Source organism: Chiroxiphia lanceolata, chromosome 2, assembly GCF_009829145.1.
Source record: "Chiroxiphia lanceolata isolate bChiLan1 chromosome 2, bChiLan1.pri, whole genome shotgun sequence".
In the NCBI taxonomy this organism is placed as follows: domain Eukaryota; kingdom Metazoa; phylum Chordata; class Aves; order Passeriformes; family Pipridae; genus Chiroxiphia; species Chiroxiphia lanceolata.
The window spans coordinates 39,640,445-39,665,156 of NC_045638.1; the positions used below are offsets into that span (position 1 = coordinate 39,640,445).

General features: G+C 37.5%; 1 protein-coding gene across 5 annotated transcripts in view; it reads left to right on the forward strand.

Annotated features, from left to right (window-relative positions):
• NALCN (sodium leak channel, non-selective) overlaps positions 1-24,712 on the forward strand; it is a 221,913-nt gene that overhangs the window by 82,537 nt on the left and 114,664 nt on the right. For all 5 annotated transcript variants that reach the window (XM_032678968.1, XM_032678967.1, XM_032678969.1 and 2 more), the window contains one exon: positions 23,764-23,895. In XM_032678968.1, coding sequence (XP_032534859.1) covers positions 23,764-23,895 — 132 coding nt within the window. The remainder of the gene's footprint in view (positions 1-23,763; positions 23,896-24,712) is intronic.

Consider the following 24,712-nt stretch of genomic DNA (forward strand, 5'->3'; position numbering starts at 1 on the left):
CAAAGGATAGGCCCAGACTCATGCAACTGTAGAAATAGAACTTTTAATAATGTTCCCTTTCATATTTGGAGCAGTAATATTTATAGAGCCCAGAGAGGAATTAATAAAACCAAACTTAGTGCAAATTTTAATTAAAATTATACAGGGCAATGGAGAGTCTTGACTACCTTTTCCTAAGAACTCCATCTTTCACAGGATATTGAATGACAATATACTTGGGTAAGAAAGGTCAGAAGAGTGCATGTTAATTGCATGTGTCCTAAAGGCAGGATATACTCCAATCTGATTAATTCTTTCCTAGATTCAGACTTATGCACCATGTTCCTAAGGAACAAAATTCACTCAAACCCTTTGCAAATAACTATGTCTCACCAGAGACTTAATGCATAAAGAATGCCTTTAATATGTTGCAAAATATTTAAATGCATGAATTTTATAGGAGGCCTACTTTTATTTTACTTTGATAGAACTGAAACAATAATGCATGGTCAGATGAATAAAGGTGTCTGTGTTTATTTAGACTTTGAGATTTTGCCTTCTTTGGGCAGTATTTTGGTCAATATTTAATATTTAATAAGCTTAAAGCCTATTTGGGGTACTATCTCAATAAAACAATACTTTAACGCATCACTTTCCTTTTGATTGCTTTCCTTGCATTGATATCTAGCAACATCATAGATTACTGGAAACTCTGCAGTGCTCATAAAACTAACAGATAAACAATGCATTTGCCATGACTTAAAAATTGGCCAGTACCAGAAACAGGCGTATATATATCATCTTTCTCTGGGCTCCTGGATACCCATTTATGCCCTTGTTCTCTGTCTTGCACTCCATCAGTAATTCATTTGGGGACTTTCTGAAGTGGATGTTAGATTTAGGTCATTATATTTAGTATCTGTTGATGGATTTATCACTTATTAACTTGTCTAGCCTTTTTTTTTGAACACATTTATCGTTTTGGCTTCCAGAACACCTCGTAGGAACAAGTTACATAAAGTAACAATGCAGCATTTTAATTGATTACAATTGCAGATTAATTTGCTCATTTTCCTGAGATTACTCAGAAATAAAGCAAAACGATGCAAAGATTGTTCGTTCGAATTTTGAGACAGGTGCTCATATTCAATAAAACAAAGAATTTGAGACAACAAAACTTTACAATCAGGATCACAGGGTGTTGTAACATGCAATCAGTAACAAGAGGAGGGCAGACAGGAGTGTCTGAGGACTATAAACAACCAGCCATGGGAGATGGTTGCTTTTTGTTTGTGCTTGTGTATACAAATAGAACTACCAGTGCCAAGGAAACATCAGAAAGGGAAATAGACTTTCCTTATCACTAAGGATTGTTATAAAAGACATTAGTGTGTTTGGTGACAAGGCTGTCATTTGTAAGATAACTTTCAAATGTTTCCATAGGTAACATTGTGTCATTAACGAATAATAATTAACTTAATGATTATTAGATTCCTATTGTATTTTTTCTATGCTTCTATTTCTCTGCTATTCTACACAGGCATCTAAAAGAAAAGCAATTTCAAGGGGATTCAGGACTGCATGCATATTGCCACTCTGCAGGGCATACAGCCTCCTTCCCTCTCTCCCTCCTTCCTATCTTTCTTACCTGCCTTCCTTTTCCTTTATAACCTTTATACCAAACCACATTTGTAACAATGAGTTAGAGACATAGTTCTTTTACGTTCATAATTTCTTCTCCGTAGTTTTCCATTTACTTGCTGAACTGTCTGTTCTTGTTCATTACAAAGTAAATTACTAACCTGCAATGTAACTACAGAAACTAAACAAAAAAGAAAGGAAACATGTTATTGGTCTCATTGGTTTGCATTTGATCAAACAGAACATGACTTCCTCAGTTTGATCATGTAATTTTCCTGCAGACTTAAAATATTGGAATCACATCAAAAAGACAAAATGGATAGGTGTTTAACTATGATTAAGCTTATAAAAGGGTAGTTGCTTTCCTTGGCAATAGTCCTTATTAGAAGACAGCCTCCCACAGCAGAAAACTGGGTCACATCAGGCCCTTGGCATCAACTTGGGAAATTTAGGACCAAGTATTTCTCTCAGGAAGTAGATTTTCAAAATCTTTGTATGTCAGAATTATATTGTAGAATCATTGAGTTCTTAAGGTTGGAAAGATCTCTAAGACCAGCACTGCCATGTTCACTTGTAAACCATGTCCCTCAGTGCTACATCCACAGGTTTTCCTGAACACTTTCAGGGAGGATGATTCTACCAGTCCCCTGGGCAGCCTGTTTCAATGCCTCACAACCCTTTATGTGAAGAATTTTTTCCTTATGTCTAATCTAAACCTCCCCTGACAGAACTTGAAGCCATTTCTTCTCATCCTGTCACTTGGGAGAAGAGGCCACTCCCACCTCATTACAACCTCCTTTCAGATAGTTTTAGAGAGTGATAAGGCCCCTCTGAGCCTTCTCTTCTCGAGACTAAACAATCCTGGTACCCTTAGCCACTCCTCATAAGACTTCATGCTTCAGTAGCTCAACGTCTTTCTTGTCATGACGGGTCCAAAACTGAACATAGGATTTGAGGTGTTCACCAGTCACCTGTGCCAAGTGCAGGGGGATGATCATCGCCCTGTCTTGCCAGCCACACTATTTCCCATATGAGCCAGGATATCATTGTCCTGCTTGGCCACCTGGGCACACTGCTGGCTCATGATTACCGACTGGCAAACAACGCTAGCAGATCCTTTTCCTCTGGGCAGCTTTACAGCTACTCTGTCCCAGCCTGCAGTGCTGCATGAGGGGCAGGACTTCTTGAACTTCATATCATTGGCCTCGGCCCATTAATCCATCTTATCCATATCCCTCTCCAGAGACTTCCTACCCTCCAGCAGATCAACATTCCCATACAGCTTGGTGTCCTCTGTGAACTGATTGAGTGCACTCAAACCCCTTGTCTCGATCATTGATAAAGATATTAAACAGAACTGACCCCAGTACTGAGCCCCGGGGAGCACCGCTTGTGACCAGACAACAGCTGGATGTAACTCCGTTCACCACCACTCTTTGGGCTTGGCCATCCAGCCAGAAGCATTGGCTGACACAGTTAGTCAAAATCTCTGAAATTCTCCTTGGTTTTTGACAAGCTGAAAGTAGAACCTCTTGTGTAGCCCCTGATTTTCAAATGCATCCACAGAAAACCTGCTCCACAAGTAATACATTTTACATAAGGAATTTTTATAAGTCTTGACCTTCTTTTGTACAGTCCTGTACAGTTGTGTTGGGACTGGCTGAGATGGAGGTAATTTTCCCCATAGCAGTCCTTGTAGTGCTGTGCTTTTTTAGGAGGGTGTTGGTAACACACCAGTGCTTTGGCTATTGTTGAACAGTGCTCACACAGCATCAGCACTGTCTCCCCAACATTCCCCCCTTGCCAGTAGGCTGAGTGTGGGCAAGGTCTTGAGAGGGGACACAGTCAGGACAGCTGACCCCAGATGACCAAAGGGATATTTCATATCATTTTCATTTCATTCATATCATATGGTGTCTGCTCAAATATAAGAGCTAAGAGAAAGGAGAGGACACACACACATTTGTTATTACGACATGTTGTCTTCTAGAGCAACTGCTGTGCAGGCTGAAGCCCTGCTTCCCAGGAAGTATCTGTACTTCACCTGCTGATGGGAAGTAGAGAATAAACCTTTTGTATTCCTGTGCTTCCACATGCTGCCTGCCTTTGCTTTTGCTTTATTACACTGCTTTAATCTTGACCAACAAATTTTTTCCATCTTTTCCCCAAGCTCTTCCAGCTGAGGAGGGGAGTGATAGAGTGGCTCAATGGTATTCAGGCAGGGTCAACCCACCACAACAGTTCACTCATTAGGCAGTGACATTCAGTTCTTACAACATCATGGCCAAATTAATAAGCTAAAAATCTCCTACAATAAAAATACAGAAGTTATTTTAGTGTTTTTTAAAGACTACTTCAGTTATGTGTTTTGCCTTTTTTTTTTTTTTACCTCAGTCTTTTTACTTTGATCTAAAAAGGCAGACTGGAACATTTTTCTAGCATTCTTTTTAGCAATGGACTTCAGTACAGCTTGTACTCGTAATTTGTACTTAGAAATATTGGGGCACATGAGTGTCAGTGGATTATAGAAACTACTCAGTAATGCCACTAGAGTTGAAGTTCAGCTGAGTTTCCTTTAGAAAATTTTATTTCTGGGGTTAAATATGTCCAGTGTTTCAAATCCTATCAAACCGAAAACAGGTATTTAAATTGTCATGTAGTTTTTTTGTGTTTCGCACAATTAGAGCAATCAAAGTGTTGAAAGCAGCAGCAGGAGCAGCATGACTTCCTTTGGAGCTGTAACTTGGATGACAAATCTGAGCTAAGTGGAAGACTGCAGAGTCTTAGAATAAAACTAGCAGGATTTTTTTGTCTTCATGTGGGTTGTTTTCCCTCCAAGATTTTCCATAATTCTATTATTTCAAATAGAAATGTCTCTTTTCACTAGGACTGCAAAGAATATCATGTACTACAGCCACGTAGGTTATTAGATAGTTCTTTTTAGATGTTATTTTTAGATTTTTGAAACTTTTTAAAACAAATCACTTTGCAATATCTCTTTGTTACTCTTGGGGTCTCTAACCCTATAGGTTTCTCAATAGTGAGTGGAGAGAGTTAATCCCGTCATGAACCTGAAGATAATTCACAGTTGGGGATGATGAATTGCCTTTTGTGTTGTCTGTACTTTTTCACTGTCATGGGGAGGCGACACAGACTGTGTGGTCTTCACAGCACCTCAGTGAAATGCCTAAGAGCAATCAGGATGAGTGTGAGCCAGTAGGTATTTAGACAAACAGCTCTTACTAAATCCTGAAATTTTTAAGCGGCTATTTCATATTCAGATTAAAATCTTTGTTTTCAATTATTCATGAATATATCTCACTAAAAAAATCTATAAGAATGGCTTTACCTTTTCTTGTCATATTCTTGGTGCTCTAAATGCTGACTCTAACTCTTGAGAATCAGTGTGGTCTTGTTTCATTTCATGTCTTTAAGCCCCAGGCAGATGCCAATGGTAGGATCATAGTGGCACAGAGCCAATGGAAAACTATAGGCACTGTCAGAGGGCAGCTGAGAATCTGAATCCAGGGGTGCCCATCACTCTACAGACTACATCAGAGTGCAGGGTGTTTGCCTTCCTATTTCAGGTGTGCCAGTGCTTCTGGGGTGAATCTTGAATGTCAGAATCTGTACCTCCTCTGTCTCCAGTAGGCCATAATAATATATTTCTGGTGCGCAGATTTAAAGCAAGATTAAGTCCTGCTTCAGCAGGCATGCATACTGAATTTTCATAAGTATTTGCATTTATTAAATCCTACTGAAATCAGTAGAAGGTGCCTAGAGTTTTGAGAATTATATTTTCATGTGAGTGATTTCATTGACATAAATACAGCTGTTATACAGAGAAGTATTTGCACAGTCATATCAAAGTCTGCATCCTTTATCCTTTTGGAATTTTTAAAGTGTTAGCTAAAGACAGAAGCATCTTCCGCTGCCCTATGCATTCTAACAAGCTGAAGGCTGCAGTGCAGTAAAGTAGATTCAAATCTTCAAGCTGACTCTCTCACAATTTTGCATCCCCTTCCCGAGATTCCATTTCTTTCCTACCCTTACCTCAAACCTTTGAAAAGAGGATCCTTGAGGTCTGATAGGAGCAAAGAGGAAAGCTAGCAGTGTGTCATATGGACAAAGGAGACTGACTTTCTTCATGTTTCATGGATGTGAACTGATAGCAGGTGTTTGCAACCCTTCATTGGCACTTCGATTGCTAGCCCTAGATTTAGTTTTATATTCAGGGTATTTTGAAGTTTGAGCTCTTTTTCTTTTTTTTTCTGTATGTTATTTTAATTCTTCCATGTAAAAAAAAAAAATCCTTTAATGTTCTTGTCTCAGAGCTTTCAGACAATGTATAAAACTGAACTGTGACAATGAGTGTTCACTCCCTTTTATAGACTCTCATGCTCTTTATTTTTCTAGCTAAAGAAGGTGAGGATGGATACCTGGCCTAGAGGCCATTGGACATGGACTATGGCCTTCCATACTTCCTTGTCCAGAACAGATCAGTCATTCCCACTTTACATAGTGCTTGTCCCTTTGTCTTCTGTGGGCCCCTCTGGCACTCCTGTATCTTTCAGGCACAATTATTTCTCTGTGGTGTTTTCCATTCCTAGTATCCAAAACAAATTAAGGGTAGTGTTGACAGCTCACCAGAATGATAATGGTGTGATGCTGAGGTCATGCATTGCGTGCTCTCAGGTTTGATAGCAGTGAGAGTGAAGTTGTTCAAGGATGCAAAGACTTCTGTGGTGTTAGACAGTGGTATAGAATGGAGGGAGCCATTCTTGGCTGTAGTTTCAAGGAGAACTAACAGAGGAGGTCCAAACCAGAGCCATGCAGGCAGCTAGCAGTTAAGCAGACTGCATATGGCCATCAGTTTTTGTGTTTGCTTCTTGACTTTCATTCTTTACAATAAAAGGACCAGATGGTAGCAGAGAATGAGTTTTCCTCAAGTGAAAAGTTTTTTGCAAATTCTTTCATAACACAGAGGCAAAAAGGATACAGTGCAATACTTAAACACAGAAACCAAATGTGCTTGGTTGTTAATGATAGGTATTGTAAAAGATCAAGTAGAGACGACAGAAAATTAGGATAGGGTACAACAGGCTGTACATTGTATGGTACAAACAACTATGACCATTACACAAAGTAATGGGTACAAATTAAAAGAGGCAAAATTTAGGTTAGATATTAGTAAGAAATGTTTCATTATGATGGTGGTTAAACACTGGAACAGGCTACCCAGGGAGGTTGTGGATGCCCCAGCCCTTATGGTGTTCAAAGCCAGGATGGATAAGGTGTTTAGCAATCTGGTCTAGGATGAAGTATCTCTGCCCATGGTAGGGAGGGTTGGAACTAGATGATCTTTAAGATCTATCCAACCTCTTAACACTGTGTGATTCTATGATTAAAATAAGAATGAGAGAATTTATGGCGAACAGTGAATGTTGTAGATTCTGTAATAAAGTTTGAGTGGTAGCAGGAAAATATCCTCCAATGGCTGCAGCCATTGTCAGGCCAGGCTGGTCAACAGCCTAGAAAGTCGTTCTGCATCAGTAGGGATAAGGGTGTGATGCAGCATATACTTCTTTTACTCTGTTGTAAGATGAACCACCTTTCAGTGATGCCCAGCAGGGAGGGACCATAACATAAAACACAAGTTCTACCTCAACATGAGGAAGAACTTCTTTACATTGCAGGTGGCAGAGCACTGGAACAGGGTGTCCAGGGAGGTTGTGGAGTCTCCCTCTCTGGAGGCATTCAAAACCCACCCAGACACCGTCCTGTGTCACCTGTACTAGGTGACCTGGTCTTGGAGGGGAGGTTGGACTAGATGATCTCCAGAAGTCCCTTCCAATCCTAACTATTCTGTGATTCTTTGATTCCTTGAGAAAGACAAAAATTAATCACAGCTGTAAAACTGTCGCTCAGCTATGTTGGATTCTTTTCCCAGCTTTTCCTTTTATCTACACAAAGAGCCTTGATCTTTCCAGCTCAGCTTAGTGCAGAGCTATAACTTGGGCTTCCTTTTCTCAGGACAGTTGGCAAAACACTGGCATATTCTTTCCTCGTACGCAGTAACCAGTTTCTGTGGGCAGGAACAGGCATTTAACTTACTTTTAATATTTAAAAATTATTTATCCAACTGAGGCACAGAAGGTTATACTTAGCGGAGGGAAGCAGATGCTTCCTTTGCTAGTTGTGAGAGATTTTTTTTTTAATAGGCCTAGATCCATAACATTCTGTTTCACATTTAAATTGCAGTGTTTCTGGAACTTTCATCATTCATTTCCATAATCAGTCATTTCCATTCAATCTTCACCTCATCTATTCAATAGTAGCTTGAAACATCATACTTTAAGTACCATGCATTATTTTGCCATTAATTCCACCTGGTGCATGTATTATATGTGATGACATTTTATTAATTGCCCAGTATCTAGAGGGCTCCTCTTCTCTATCGTAAAAATTTCAGAAGGTTCAGCTGAGAAAAGCAGATACGTGCACTAGTGGGCTTGATTTCAGAAGGTGTTTTACTACAGATACTGCTAATATAGCAGAGTTGGCAGCACAAGTGCTGTGCTTCTTTCTTTGTTTCTGCCCTTCACTTCCTTCTGTAGGATCTTAGATAACTCAGAGGAGGAACTGGAACACTAATTAGTGAAAGCTGACTGTATACCCAATTCCCTTCCTCATACTGTCTTTGTCTACATAAAGTTTTACCATCCAGTCTTTTATTCTATTGGCTCAGAACTATCTTCCTGGATATTTCAGTTTTCTTCAGTATCCTCTAAGTCATTTCTCTTTTACTGAGAAACTGCCTCTCACTGACTGTTCATGGTTGTTTGCAAGAGAAGTCTCACTTTTTTCATGCTCAGTAGCTCCATTTCATCTCCTGCCCAAAATAAAATTTTCCAAGGCTGCATAGCATAGAAGCCACTAACAGTAGATCTGATTTGATCTTAAACTCTTCTTTTTTCCTTAGCCACGGTAGAGAAGTAAAGCAAAAAACTGGGCAAGTTTGTTATGGGTGACCAATCTCATGTTCTGTCACTGGAAGATAAGCTGAACCATTTCTTCCAGTGTGGGTCTTGCTTTTCTGCTGAATTCATGCCTGTTGTATGCTTTGTGGAGCCATGATAGGTCCTGTACTGCTCCCAGTCAGAAGGATTCCATTGGGAGAAGGTATTCCTTTTTCAAGGATGCTGCTGAGCATGCTTCACATGGAGATTATTGAAGAGGATGTTGATGAAGTCGGGCAAGGTATGGCTATGTTACAGCATTGGGATCTTCCAGTTCATGTCAGGAGACTGAGATGCAGTAAGTCTGCATCCTTCTAGAGGTGATAGGTGATATCCCCTGTAGCCATTATGTAGCCACTGAGTAAACTAAAACCAAGCCTGAAGTAAAGATCTACCTGGTCAAAGAGCTGTGTATGATACAGAAATACAAACTTTGGCTTGTCAGTCTTAAGTGTTCTGAGGCAGGTTGTTATTCACTGACTGAGCTTCAAAAGAGGATAATTCATTTACTTACTGGGTTTCTGAGAGATAATTGATGGGGGATTCTGAATGTTCTGCAAAGTAGAACCGAACGCTAATGGTCAGAGACCTTCTTGTACCTGTACCTCGGAGAAGAAGTGAGGAAGAAAGGGCAATAGACTAACACAGGTTTATTTCTGCTCGTTTCATCCAGGACTTTCTCTCTTTCTGTTAGGGGATGTGCAGAGAGAAACAGTATAACCTGGGTACAGTTAAACTCAGAGTTTTGCCACTGACTGCACTGGAGAAGAATTTAATTTCTAATCTTTTGCATATAGACAGTGGTTTTCCAGTCAGTAAAAATGGCAGATTGAAACAAACTTATATATCAAACAGTCTTGAAATATAAAAATACCATAAACCCATGAGCAAATGGTCATGCTCTTGCTAACTGATTTAGGGGTGTATGGGAGAACTAACTGTTTATTTCTCCTACTTATAATATAATGGAAAAAGGGAATTCCTTAAATTACTCTAGCTGTAAAAAATTATTTTACTGGTTATGCTTAACATTGAACACATTTCTAGAATACTTCCTATTTCTCAGAATTAATGTTGTTCTATGCTTCAGCAATTCCAAGAATTGCTTTCTGTCTATTTCATTACTGAAGTGGGAGCTTACATGTCTAAATCACTTGACTGCTTTGAAACTCTTCATCTCTAAGACGACTCTTCGACATATAGTGTGCTGTGTTTTCATAAACAAGTAACAAGCTTATATTAAGACAGATAAGGGTATGTGTAAGACTCATGTTGGACACGAAAAACTTACTATTTTTTGTGGATTGTGATTATGCAAGTGTATTCAACAAAAAACATATGAACTAGCATCATCATTGAAATGAAAGGACAGTAATACCTGTTGCTATATATGAACGAGTGTAGTACTTTTGCAGATCATTTGAAACTTGGCTGTAGTAATGCTGCCACTGAAGTTCCTTTTTCACAAAAAAAAAAATCCCCACATTGTAAATCAATATACAGTTTAAGCTGTTCACACTATTTCAGTTCAGAATTAATTAATATATAACCACTAAGGTTAATCCTACTGGTTGTTTAAGGGAATAATAACATATGGTGTGCAAAGGTGAATAACAGAATAAAACTGTGGCTTAGAATGGGATGTGTGGCAAGTGATAGATTACAGTTTAAATTTTAATGATTTTATTCTTTGCACTGGTGGGATAGCGATATTAACTAGTAATTAATTTTAAAAATACTTGAAAGCCTTAGGGGTGGGAATGAGGGCAAGAATAGATATTTATGCATAGGTGGAGTTGTACAGACATAGGCATAGAAGGAATGGAATTTATTTGACCTTCTTATGAATCTGGCAAATAGATATACTGATGGGAGTTGATCACCTTAGACATTTATAATCAGAAGTAAGAGACGTCAACAGGAGATGATTCATGTAATTTTAAGATAGTCATTGATGATAGCTCAAAACCTTGGGTCATTTAAATGTTCAAGTTGAATTCACAATGCAATACTGAATAACGTATTGTGGTATGGATTCTCAGTAAGCTCTACTCTTCATGTAGCTTTAAAACCCCATCGTGATCATAATGAGAAGTAATTGGAGGCCACATTCAAGTTTATAGACACACAAAACTGCATCTGCTGAAAATAAACCTAGTTAGTCAAAATTGAAAATTGGACATACAGGTCTAAAGAGGTCCTACTTCACTGATATTTAGTAGAACATGTTAATTCAGTGTTCTGCAGTGTGTCAGTGATAGCAGTTCCCCCTAAAGAATTTGTACAGATAAAAATACACTGAGATTGTATATCTCATGATCTCTTGCAAACAGTGCTTCAGTTTTGGGTGTGTTCAGTGGCCATAAGTAAAGAGATGGTTTTCATTAAAGGCAAATTTCTTCATACTTGATATAATCAAAATCATATAAACTATCACATAAAATAGCTGGAATGTCTGTATTTTCCAGTTTTTCAGGAATTACTATAAATGGAAATGTTACTTAATGATATATATTAATGTGACAGTTTTTAAAAGTGCTATAGATCTTCTTTGGAAAACTAAAATAAGCTGAATGATTTGCAAATGAGAAAACATCTAAATTTGCAGAACTTGGACCAATATTGTCAGACATGTTATTAGTTTGTTTTATCATTTAATTACAGGACCCTTCTTCTTTTCTAAAGTCTTATGGGATACCTTATAATCCCATGAGAATTATCAAATAAGAATTATATATTACAAATATAGGACAACAGCATTTTTTTATCAAAGGATATTCCTTGTTGTTCAAAAAATGTTTGATGCTCATATTTTTAAATAAATCCTTTGAAGTTCACTTCAATAGAAACTCTTGCCATACAGACCAGAAGAGATCTGGTTTACTAATTAACTGCTTCATTTTGATTTAGCATATAACAAAATCAAATCACAATTATAGATTTTTTATTAATTAAACTTTTAAAAACATCTGAGTATGTGCTGATGGCAAACTTTTAACCTGCCTCCTTATTTTATTTAATTTTCTTTCTTCTAATTTCCCAGCTTGATTTAATGTTCTACGTTTTTAGGCAAACAGTGCGCTCACCAGTTGAAGAGCAGGAGTTAGAAGTGAGGCTCATACAAATCCTTGCCCTTGAATGAGTTTTCATAATCCAGGAACAGCAATTCCCTATGATTGCCACCCATAGTTCTGTCAAATACTCTAACAAGTTCAGCCTAGTACTAAACCTTTTTTTCTCCTTTGCTCTTGTTCTGCTTTTCTGTTCCCCCCCTGCTGAACATAAGATTTCTTAATTCCCTTCCCATGTGCTTTCCATCAGGTAAGTGTTTCTGAAGTGAAAATTCAGGAAGGTCATATGGGAATAATTTTTGAAAGGATGGGTTATAGGGAGAAGAGCATTTTAGGAGTTCAGGAATTTGTAGGAAAGGAAAATTGTATTTTCTTTCCTCTCGCTTACTAATCAATTTCTCTCTATCCATGTCACTCTTCAGTATTGAGGATATGCCCCAAAATTTACAATTTTCATCCAAATCACACATTACCTGTGTGTCTTTACTGCTTGATCAAGCCATTTATTTTGTGTAATCCCATCCATCTCTAGCAACATTCAGTGAAGCAACTCTATTTAGGTGGTGTTAAAGCTGTCAGTGTTGCAAATCAACTCTACTCGGAACTGAACCGCTCTTTTAATTTGCTGGCTATAGATGAGCAAAAGCCAACACAGCTCTATGAAGCTGTAGTGGTGAAAGCAGCCAAAAAAATTGAACTGTACCCCCCTATACAGGCAATCACTACCCCTTGCCCTCTGAATTAATGGCAATCAAAATCTCTGATTAGCTTGTTATCCCTTACTCAAGGCAGTAGAGCCTAAGTTGTCAGCAGTTTCCAGCGCTATTTAAGTTAGGGAGAAATACTCTTATGATTCTCTTCTGTGTGTTTAATTTTTTGATTGGAAGCCACTTACTAGAAAGTAGGTTTTGAGTCCAAGTGGTAAAAAGTATTTTTTCTTCTAATTATTCATCTGATCACTTCTTTAATGGAGCATTGATATATTTCAAAGTAATCTCTGCTTTTATATGTAAATCAGGAATCTGAGGGTGTGCTAATTAAATACACAAGGAAATACAAGGAAAAACCGTTCTAATCTAAAGGTGGAAATTCCATTGAAATTTTTGATATTTATTTATATAGCTGAGTAACTCATTTTAGAAAAACTTTTTGTCTAAAGAGGGTTTTCTGAACATACCACTGTCGGTATGTTCTTTCTGTTCCTATTACACACCTGACTAGATTAAGCCGTTTTAGTGTGAAGCAGATACACATACATGTTTTCAGGCATATCAACTGTGTTCCGGATTCATTAAATTGCCAATTTCCTGCCATAAAAACCTCTCCCAAAAGTGAAGTTTTTGTTTTCTCATGCAGCACACCAAAGTAGAGCAGGAGCAGGAGCAAAAGCATTTCAAAGGAGGTAGCTGTTGCTGGTCTGAACTGGACTGTACACCATGTTCCTAAGCAGTACATAACAGTAACTAAGAGATTAGTGTCCTACGTTAGGCAAGGCATTGCAATCAGAAACCAATAATCGATACAAATGACCCAGTCTGACCCAGGAATATGTTTTCATTAATTCTTGCTAGAGTTGTCTTAAGCAAGTTGACTTAAAGCACACATTTGGCAGTTTTTAGTTCAGAAGGGAAATTATCAAAGAATTGAAGTACTCTTACTTTTTCTAATGCTGATCCAGTACTTCTGTAAGTGTTAAACAGTTGAACTATACAACAGCTGTGAAAAGCACTGAAATTTAGCTCAGCCACCTAAAGAATTTCAAAGCACACATTATAATAATCACTTGTACTAAGATAAAAGCTGCAATAAATACTAGAGAAAGTAGGAAGCTCTAGATGTGTATAAAACTTTTCCATGAAGGAGAGTTTGTCTTAGTGAGTTTTTCCAGGAAATATAGTGATAGTAATAAGAAACCTACGAAAGTTTCCTTTCTTGAGGAATTGCTTTTTTGGAAGCTCATTTTCAAGTTTTCTTGATGTTTGGAAATACTGACAGCAAGTTGTCCAAAGATAGAACTGAATGCTTCCACATGTATATTTTGATGTTAGAACAGAAATATTTAGATGGACATATTTTTTTGCTCTTTCCATGTCAGACAAGCAAATGCTTCCTTGAAGCATTTGGATTTATTGTTTTTTCCCCATCACTTCTTCAAACTGAAGAAAAATATTCCGCATCTCTTTTTTTGTTTGTTTTCTTGTTCTTCTTTTCTGTTAAAACATTGGCTTGTTAGTGTTTTCTTGGTAGTTGAGAATTCAAATGGTGCTATGTTGTTGTACAAGAGGTTGTGGGTAAAGAGAGACTCAATTTCTGTTTATCCTGAATTGCTCTGTATGTTGTTTTCTCATGAACTCAAAGGAACTAGAAGATATGTCCTAAAGTCTTCCTAAAAGCAGCATTTATATTTTTGGAAATGAAGTTCCTGGAGTTGTAAAGTGTAAAAGTTATGTAATTTTGAAGGCATGGAAAAAAATTACAGCATGAGTAGTGTCCCAAATTCTTTTCATTCTTACTCATCTCCCCTGAAATTTGGGGAGAAAGTTGAAGCACATGTAATAAACAATTGTTTGTCAAAATAATATTTAATGTGTTTCTGAAGGAGTAAGCAATATATTATGTACTACAGCTCATAAATGGGGACAGTTTCTAAATATAGCAAACAGATTTAGTATTAGGGATGTAGCTGTCTCACTGCACAGTAACACAACATTATTACTTTTTCTTTGTGGTTAACATGTTCTCAAAATAAAATATACAAATATAGGAAATGTAATAAAATAGAAGATTATATCTAGAGGGTTCAGCAACAATATGTAAATATATAATGCAGATAGTGAATCAGCTGAAGTTTTCAGAGAAGAACTTAGAAAATGTAGATTAAGAATGTCAAGTGCAATCCATTATAAGGTGACTGACTGAGCACAGCATCAACAATTGGCTATAAATTTGGCCTACCCTATAAGTGCGTATTTATAGAAATTGTTATGTATGTGCATACATATATATTTTTATAATTATATATTTGTGTGGGTTCATCCATAATGTGACCAGATGGGAGTGTTTGGGTCTATACCTTTTCCTGTACCTGAGGTTCACAGAATGGGTAAGACGGAAGGAATGACAGTGGGACATCTGGTACAACCTCCCTGCTCAAGTAGGATCACCCTAGAGCACACTGCACAGGATTGCATCCAGATGGTTCTTGAATGTCTCCAGTGAGGGAGGACTCCACAACCTCTCTGGGCAATCTGCTCCAGTACTCAGTCACCCCCACAGGTTAAATGCATTAAGTTTGACATATATAAAACGCATTAAGGCTAAATGCGTTTTTAATGTATATAAAATGCATTAAGGTTAAATGCATTTAGCATTGTGATTTTAAACTAGTTCATATGTTCTAGATTGGCTGCTAAGACATCACTGACAATTTATGATTTGCAGTATTTTTTATTGTGAGAGGAAAGAATTTGTATACTTTCATTTTGCAACTGCTGTGGGACTAGGCAGCATATTAATCCACATAGAACCGGTTGGCGATTTATCACATTTTAGTAGAAAGTACAGAGTCCACTTCAACCCTACAGCTTTGATGAAGTCACTACACATATACCAAAAATTAATTTGGGCTATTTAATTTTACCTTTTATTCATTAATTATTTTGACTCATATTTCTGAATTGATCTGTGTTGCAATGTTTAGAAAAAAGAGCTAAAACTTCATTCATATTATTTGGGTTCTGTTTGCATTTCATAGTATGTAGCTTTAAGAAAATTACTGCTGAGGTGATGATATACTTACTAACAGTTTCTAAAATCTGACAGGTAGGTAACAATTTCTATGCATTATGTTATCATGAACAACTTAAGGAGTATTTTTAGGTTTCTTTTATGTTGCAGCAGCTGTTCTCCATTTCTCTAAGTCGGATTGCAGGCACTGAAAGGCTGCTTACTTCTTCTCTATCTTCTTGCAAAGAAAATGACATATCTGTGCTAGCTGATTTATAAACTGGTGAGGAGGAGGATCGTTTAGTTTCAAATAAGCCATTATTTCATGGATTTTAGGGCAGAAGAGTCACCATTTCCTTTTTGACTGTTCTATTAGAAGTTTGTGGGAGGAGAAAAGGGCTGCCTGTTAGTAAGAGGCGTACAGAAGTGTAGTTATGCACTGCTTTATTCTGTTGTGCAGAATGTGAATTAGCAGGATGCAGCTAGTCTGAAAGAGGCATATGCAACACATTCTTTAGCCCTATAGCAGAAATAGGACTTTGGCTTTCAAATCTAGCATGTAAGGAAAAAAAATATATCTAATTTCTGACAGAAACTTTTGCCTTAAAGTTTTGGTATTTTAAGAAATCTGAAGATGCAAGTTTTCATTTCTCTTCAGTAGGCTTTTTATCATTTACTTCCATGAATTTACTTCCTAAGTGTGTTATTTTCTCATTCCTCCTTTGTTACTATCTTTACCTTATTCCTTTGATCAGAATTCGGTGTGCCTTTTTAAAGTAGTTTTAACTTATAGACCAAAATAGGCAGGAGGGTCAATGTAAATATGACAGGTTCGTAAATTGCCTGTATTTTCAATATTACAAGATATTTAGACTGTTGGAAGATAGTACTTGGAAATTGCTGATTTCTGTATGATTTTATCTATATCATGTCGCCTGAAAAATGACGTTTTGTTGCTTTAAAAACATAGGGTGGTGATAGCAGGAAATCTTATGCTACCTGTCAGAGCACATATTTGCATGTCCTGAAATGTTGCCATTTTTCAGTAATAAGTCCCATTTCCAGGCTATTTTGAGGCTACATAGTAGGAGACCCTGTAAAAATACAGTTAGTACAGTGCCTACCTGAGGTTGCATGCTATCAGATCAGATGGAAGGTGCAAAGGGGAAGTAAAGTGAAATGAGTAGAATGTTTTCGAGGTAGGACCATGCTGTTATTTCTGCAGGCCAGTGTCACCTCTGCTGCAACCACATAACATTTATAGAAATGTTTCCAAATGCATATTCTAAAACTTGCAAGAGTTATGATGTTTGTGTTTTTGTGGAGCATTTTCCTTCCTTGAATCACCATACCATCTATATATCTCCTGGAGCTGATAACAAAGGTTCTCTGAGCTAAGGTGATCTTCAAAGTAACCTCAAGTTTCTGAGGAGATTTTTCATTGGATCATGGATCTCTACTACATCACTACCCTAAGAACTTCCTGTGCTATCATAAAAATGTTAAAGCAAGTCTCTATAGCCAAAATTGGTGAAGAATCACTCTGCTGTCATTGCACTGGGGCAGGCAGCCTGTACTGGAAGGCCCAATACTGCCCCCCTATCATCACCAAAGTTAGTAACATCTTAGCTATGAGTACTGACTTGTTTTCTTGCAATATCTAAAAAGCCACCCCTTCTAGCATCTTTAGAAACTCACCCTTCGCCTTGTTCCTCAATGAAATTACATTATATGAATTCATCTAGCATCTGGAAGTTCCTCTCAAATACAGTAGATGGTATGTCAGATTTACTATATTTCTAATGTCCCACACTGATATATAACTGCATCAATATAAGATGTGAAAAAGCTTGTTCCCATAAAATTTCTGGTTAATGCTTAATAATTTTTCAGAAATGTTCAGATTGCAAAGATGAGAAATAATTGCTAAATTCTCCTTACAAGCATATCTTTTTCAGGCAGTCATAAATAAGTTGAAAGCAAAATGGTTTATAGAAAATTAGTTACATAGCTTGTAAAATGCTCTAGCAATGTACTGCAAACAAAAGGGAAAATTTCCTGCAATTTCACAATTTTGTACTTGCTCAGATGGCCATTAACCAACAAGAGAAAATCAAATTTATCCTATTCACTCCATGAATTATCTATGATTAACAGTGTATAGAATGTGATTTTCTAAAGCGTCTTTCATATTCAAGGTACCTTCAAGCACTTTGTAAAGAAAAGGGACAAAATAAACACCACAAGTATACTAAACATGTATAGGGATAAAAAAACTTGCCCTTTTCTTTATGCCACAATTGAATCTTTGCTCAGTGACTCTTAGAAACCTTGTGTCATAGAATCCTAAAGTCAAGGGTGTTTTGCTATTTCTAGTCTTGTACATATAATATTTCTGAGGCATTTATGTATCCTTCTTTCAACATCAAACTGAGTGACTGACCTTCATGTTACTTTCTTAGTGGTATAAATTTTATGCATACACCTTAAACTTGTCCTGCTCTATAAAACCCATGATCTCTTTATAAGTATTTAGCAGTCGTGGGCTGAGCTCTGAAAAAATGGCTAGAAAGAATGAGAACTTACTTAAAATACTTTTTTTTTTACATTTGACCTAGTGTTTCCATGCTACTATGAATATGAGTTATGCTTGTTAGCTCTTCTGAACAAGGCATTATGATGCCCCACATAACTTCAGCTAATGGAACTTTAAGAAGTCATTGGATACCATAAGACTTGCAGTGTTGTTACAGAATGTAACACCACAAGTTTTGGTGGTTCTGTGCATAGAAAATAAACTGGGAGTTTTATTCACCCTAGTGTCATTACAGTGGTAGAGGCTTGGCTGCATCAGGCCCATAAGTAAAAAAGAATGGAGTAGCACAAATGTAAGCTTTTTCAGTTGCAATAACTGTTCTATAATATCACACAACTCTTTTGTGCACATCTAAACAACTTCAACAGATCAAAATCTGTTCTAGCTACAGAGAGGATGATCTTCCCATAGGCATGTGAAGATAGGAAGTACATAATAATCTACATCATCATTATAATGATAGGTGTAAACTTAACCACAATGATCATGTAGCCAGCGTAAGGTCTTTAAACAGCCATAGCTGGAAACTTGCCAGGAATCTTTAGCAGGACCTAGCTTCCTTGGGCAAAGAGCAAAAGCAAGTGAAGATGAAAAGGGAGTAAGCAGCCTTCAGGGCCATTCCATTAAATCATGAAGGAGGAGATACTCTGTTTATGAAGTGACATAGTATATCTAAATATAAAGAAATACAGATACAACTATATTTTTCTGTGATGATGTGTAATTTAAGAATCAAAATCTGCAAAAAAGCTGCTTACCCATATAGTGATTATCAAAGTCTTTTAGTTAAATGATGTTTACATGTTCCTTAATTGATTTGGTACTTTCAAGATCTACCCTGCCAGTTTGACAATTATGCACTCTAAGCTTTTCACACACTAAATGGCCAAAATAAGCAAAGCTTTCCTGCATATCAGATCTTCACCATGTCTTGCTCAGTACTAATAAGCTTGAGGGCTTTGTAGGTAATTTTTTATCAAGCCAATTTTTCCTCTTTTTTGTTTTCTTAGATTGCCACCAAGAGTGTTAGTTTTGTCAAATGCAGTCTGAATTTCTGTGGGTCTGAAATGTAATAATGAGCCCTTTGAAGACACCTCTTTCAAGGTTGCACGTGATAATATTGAACATTACCAGCTGGGTCAGTTCTGAGCTAGTAATATGAGGGTATCATGGCCCATGGGTTCTTTCATTATTAAGTTTGTCGGACCCTAGAAGTTTGCAGTACTTACCATCTTGCTTACTAAGCATGATCTATTACAGACTTGAAAGAAAAATCCTGTATAAAGGATGGTGATACAAGGAGTGACCTGATGTACGTATCAAGCCCCCAAAAGCAGTTTAGCATTAGGAAAAGGTAGTTTCTTATTCAGTTATTCTAGTTTGCTTAGTGACTGCATTTTGCATGGACCACTGCTTTCCTGAGCCAGCGTCTGTGTGGCTCTGGCTGTGTAAGGTGGCAGCTGCTGTGGATTTTCTCCAGGGCAGTGAGCTGGCAAAGGCAATTTATGTCACTCATCCTGCCTCTGTCATCCAGGAACATGGGAGGAGTATTGAAGTAATGTACCCCATTCTGATACTCGTGGCATGACTAAAGACTGCTTTAGGCCATACATGGTAATGCTCTGTAAGACTAAGTGAGCCAGGTAGTTTTCACCTGTCAGCAATTGCAGTACCATTGCTTACTTGAGCTTTTGGGTGAATCTGGGATATTAAATACAGTTTTTCATCCAGAGTCCCTCAGCTGCACCAAGCACATCCCTAGTGTTGAATAAATAAGTAGTATTTTAGAAATCTTTTCTGTTGTTATGAGATTCCCATCTGGGCACAAAGCAAATCCTCAGCTTCTTTGTACATTTCCAAACAGTGAAAGAATTTGGATCATTAACAGTTTTTTGGGTATTGGTTTTTATGGCTACTGCATCTTTAATGCACTCTGCCATCCGCATTCTTCACAGTAGTGTGGACACTGAGAATCAGTATTCTGCATGAAGTCAGTTGCCAGTATTACAAGTGATTAGTAGTAAATGTAAGAATTTCATCACTGTTGTAATTGCTTGATGGCAGTAACAAGGCATTTCACTTGAGACTTCTTCAACATAGGTAATCTTAAGTCAAATTTAATATTAGATACAATTTTCCCACCATGCAACTGGCTGACAGCAACATCAGAACATTTCTTTCATCTCATTTCTACACAGTTTAAGAAACAGACATCTGAGGCCTGAAAAAAGTAAATTAAACAAGAACAGAAATTGGCATTATGTCTCTTCTTTCAAGTTTGTGTGGAGAATTTTCCACCACTGTGTGCTCTGAAAAGGGCTGTAATCCAAATGACACACTGCTGATGCGGTGATCCAAAATAATTTTTAAGGCTTGGGCAAGTGCTTTGGGCTAAATTCAGCTTTCACTTAGACCTCATTCCAAATACAAATATACGTAAAGAGGTGGTGAATTCTTATGGTCAAACATTGCAGCAGAGATGCATCTAAACCATTCTGTGATGTAGAAAGAGCAAACTAAGATTAAAGTAGGGGGAAAGCTGGTCACGGTAAGTGTGTGGGCTAGAGCACTGTGATTGATCTCCTAAGGATATTGCAGTCTGTCTGAGAGGCCAACGGGACACTGCTTATCATGCCAGCATTCATGCCAAATGAGCAGCTAGATTCTGACATGCTGTAGAAAAAATTAAGACACCAATCTGGCCCCTGTGAACTGGACAGTCCTGGGATCTAAAAGTAGTGAATTTCTTTTTTGGATCTCCTCAGCATAGTATTTTTGCGTGCTTGTGGTGGAGGTATTTGCTTGGATACCTCCACCTTGCTGACCCTTTGTGCTCTCTGTCTTTCTGCCAGCAGCTAGGTGCTTTTCATGTTCCTCATCACAGCTGCATCTTCATCTGATGCCTCAGCCAGCTGTTTCTGCCTTTGCATAGCCTGTGCCTAGCTTGTGTCGTCTGAGCCTCCTTCTGTATTACCTTAATGTTGAATTGTTATCCAAAGTAATACTCTCTGTTAGCTAAATAGTCTCCTTTTAGTTCAATTGGGAAGGCAACTTGGACAAGAAGCTTTATTGAATTTTAGTGAAGAGTAAAAGATGCTGCAATGAGTCCAGAGAAAGGCAAGGAAGCTGGTGAAGAGGCCGTAGCAGAAGTCTTTTGAAGTGTGGCAGAGGGAGTTGGGGCTGTTTAGCCTGGAGAAAAGGAGGCTCCCTAAAACTACCTGAAAAGAGGTTGCACTGAGGTGGGGCTTGGTCTCTTCTCATAAATGACAAGTTACAGGATGAGAAGAAATGATCTCAAGCTGCACAAGGCCATGGGGGGAGCAAGTGAGCAGCAGCAGGGTTTGAAGAGTCTCAATAAGAGCACTAAACTGGGAAGTGTCATTCCTAAATCACGACAGTGTCCAAAGATACAGTCTGTATGAGAAAGTGTGCATGTATGTACATGTATACCAAGACAGTTTATCATTTTTATTCTCCCTGTATTACCATTTTGCTTCCTTGTTGTTTTTTGTGAAAGGAGAGATAAGTGCATTTTGCAGCCTAACTTACTAGTTTCTTTTAGCAAGTTCTTTCACAATTGAGACAGAATACTTTGTTATTATGAAGAAAATTCTGACACTTTTAAAAATGCAGTGTAAAATATGCAGAGAGACTATCTGGTTAGAATTCATGTGAAATGAAAATGTAGCAGATAGGATGTTACCTGTTTTGAATAACACCACTGAAAAAAATGCATGCTGGATGCCAGTAGCCCTATCTTTACTTATTGTATTCTTATAGCTTGTCTTGTGGATTAAACATAAAAACAAGACCTTATTTAGCCACTATTTTTGTGATTTACCTGTCTTTAGACATTGTTATTAACTCAGGCTTGTTCTGTCAATTTCTGAATGTAAGGCTTTATCTCTGAGCCTCCCTTTCTAGGCTGGAATATGCAACCATTTCATGTCACTAGGGTTAAAAGGAAGCCAGCTTGCATGAGAAGTGTTTGATCTGTCTTCTGTCTATGATGCGATCTGTAATTCACACAAGAAGTCCAGATATTAAGAAACGAGGGAAGCCTATCAGCCAAAGGCTTGCAAATATGTGCTTATCTCCATTCAGCTTCAATTTAAGCAAGCTACCTTAAAACTCCAGTGGAATTCGAGAGGCATGAATTCTTTAGAGAGTCTAATAGAGGGCTGCAAGGATGAAAAGGGGCTGGAGCATCTTTCATATGAGGAAATACTGAGAGAGCTGTAACTGTTTAACCTGGAGATAATAAACTCAGGAGTAGATACTTGATGTGAGGAAGTAAAGAACAGAGCTAGGCTCTTCTGAGCAGTATCCAATGGTAGGATAAGAAGCAATGGACACAAACTGAAACACTAATAAATACTAATTAAACATGAAAAAAAATTTCACTGTAAAAATGCAGGACAAGCATGCCCAGGCAGGTGTTAGAGTTTCCATCATTCAAGATAGTCAAAACCTGACTGGATGTGGTCCTGAGCAACATTCTCTAGGTGATACTGCTTTGAGCAGAGGGATTGGACAAGAACATCTCAAGAAGCCCTTTGAGATTCTAATCTCAGAGATTCTGTGATCTTATTTGCCTTCCACTGGGACAGTTGTCTAATTTTGAACATCCAAACAGAAGAAAAGACTCTTTCACTGTGAAGGTGGTCGACGAGTAGAATGGGTTGAACAGGCAGGTTGTGGAGCCTTCTTCTGTCAAGATACTCAAACTCTGACTGGACACAATTCTGGAATACCTGCTCTAGCTGACTCTGCTTAAACAAGGAGCAGCAGACTAGATAATCTCAAGACATCCCTTTCAACCTAATTTACTATGTGATTATGTGAACGTAAACCAGTAGAGGAATACAGTGTCTTTAGGAAAAAGCTGAGAGGAGGCAGAGTTCTTCTATATTTTGAGTTTTATTTTCCTGAACAGCTGTGGCTGACCCAATGAGGATTGTGGTTAGTTTTCAGGGTAAATCATAAGTCCGCAATCTTTGTGGTGGGGGCTTAGAAGTTACTTCTTTGAACTTCTACGTACATCTTATGTATCTTATCACTACTGTTTTGGCAACTTATGGGTATAAACTCCTGACCAGTGCTCCATGCCTCCATTTCTCTTTCTTCCTGTGGGGTTGTGGCAGCAGTGACATAAAGCATTGAGTGCACAGTACGTGAATTATCTGTGAATACTTCATAGCTCATAGACCCAGATGTGTATATCTACTATATGTTTTATTACTTTAGGCAATAGTTTGACATCAGATGAATCCCATATTACACGTGTTTCTTGAGGAAAAGCAATACACAAGATAGAATTGATGTTACTTTTTCCTGGACAAGATTTATAAGAATAAATCCTAATGAAGGAGTATTAACCAGGGCCAACTGAGTAGATAGAAGTACAGTTTATCCTTTAAAACATACTCAAGTAATGGATATCATATTAAGTAATAAACCTTCAGTAAGAAGTCAGTTGGCAAATAAAAACTGAAAAGTAAAAAAACAAACAAAAAAAAAAAACAAACACAAAAAAAAAACAAACCAAACTTGCACATGTAACCAGTTGAAGGAATATATTAAACTGTATTTTAAAGAGAAATAAATTACAGTCATATAAAGAAGATATAGCTGTTATTATAGCTGATTATGTTTTGACAATGTAAAAGAACCTTTAAAATGCATGTGGTTTGACTCATTTCAATGATAAAATTTACTTTTTCTTTTGCAGAAAATGATGAGGTCATCCGTGTTTCATATGTTCATACTAAGCATGGTTGCTGTAGATGTGATTGTTGCTGCTAGTAACTACTACAAAGGAGAAAATTTCAAGAGACAATATGATGAATTTTACCTAGCTGAGGTGAGTATGCTGAAATGACTATCTGGATAATTTTCAAGATAAGCTAAGGTAGAAAATGTGAATGTCAAGAACATTTTAGGATGTAATTTTTTATTCCCTTAAGCATTCCAAGAATACTTTGCTAACTTGTTCAACTTCCTCTGTCTGACAACAGCTGACAGCTCTATCTTACAACCTTTTGAAAGGTAATTTCCTCAAACAAAATGTCACTGGTAATGAGCTGAGGCTTAAGAATAACATCTACAGGCAATGCATGACTGCTAAGTTGCTATCTTTCTCTAGCAGGAGCATAACATTCAGAAGACTTTAAAAAGATGACAAAACACTTGCTTTTAAAAAAATAATATAGGACTTCTCCCTAAATCATTTTTACATACTTAGCTTCCAGAAGGTCCTTAAGCATAACCAAAATAGTGTTACAAATAGTCTGGCTTCAGCAATCTGGAGAGCATACTGCAAAAAAACACATTTATCCAGTCATGAATTTGGTGAAGGAGGAGTCTATACTCCTGAACCAGTGAAGTGGAGGTACAAGTGACATTCTGACAGGGAGCCTGCTTGAGTCATTAGCTGGTTAAGGATTTTACTGTAGAACATGCACTAGAGATACTAGAACCTTCCATACATATCTTTTTAGTACTATTCAATTCAGTTAAAAAAAAATAATTGAAATCTTTGGTACTAATGTACTGGCACAGCTTCAAATAGATACTTGTTTTTCCTGTATTGAGTGAAGTCAGTATTGTATGATTCTTTATTATAAAGATTTATTTCCATAGGCATTGTGAATTGTGACTGTATCTGAGTAAAAAGCCAA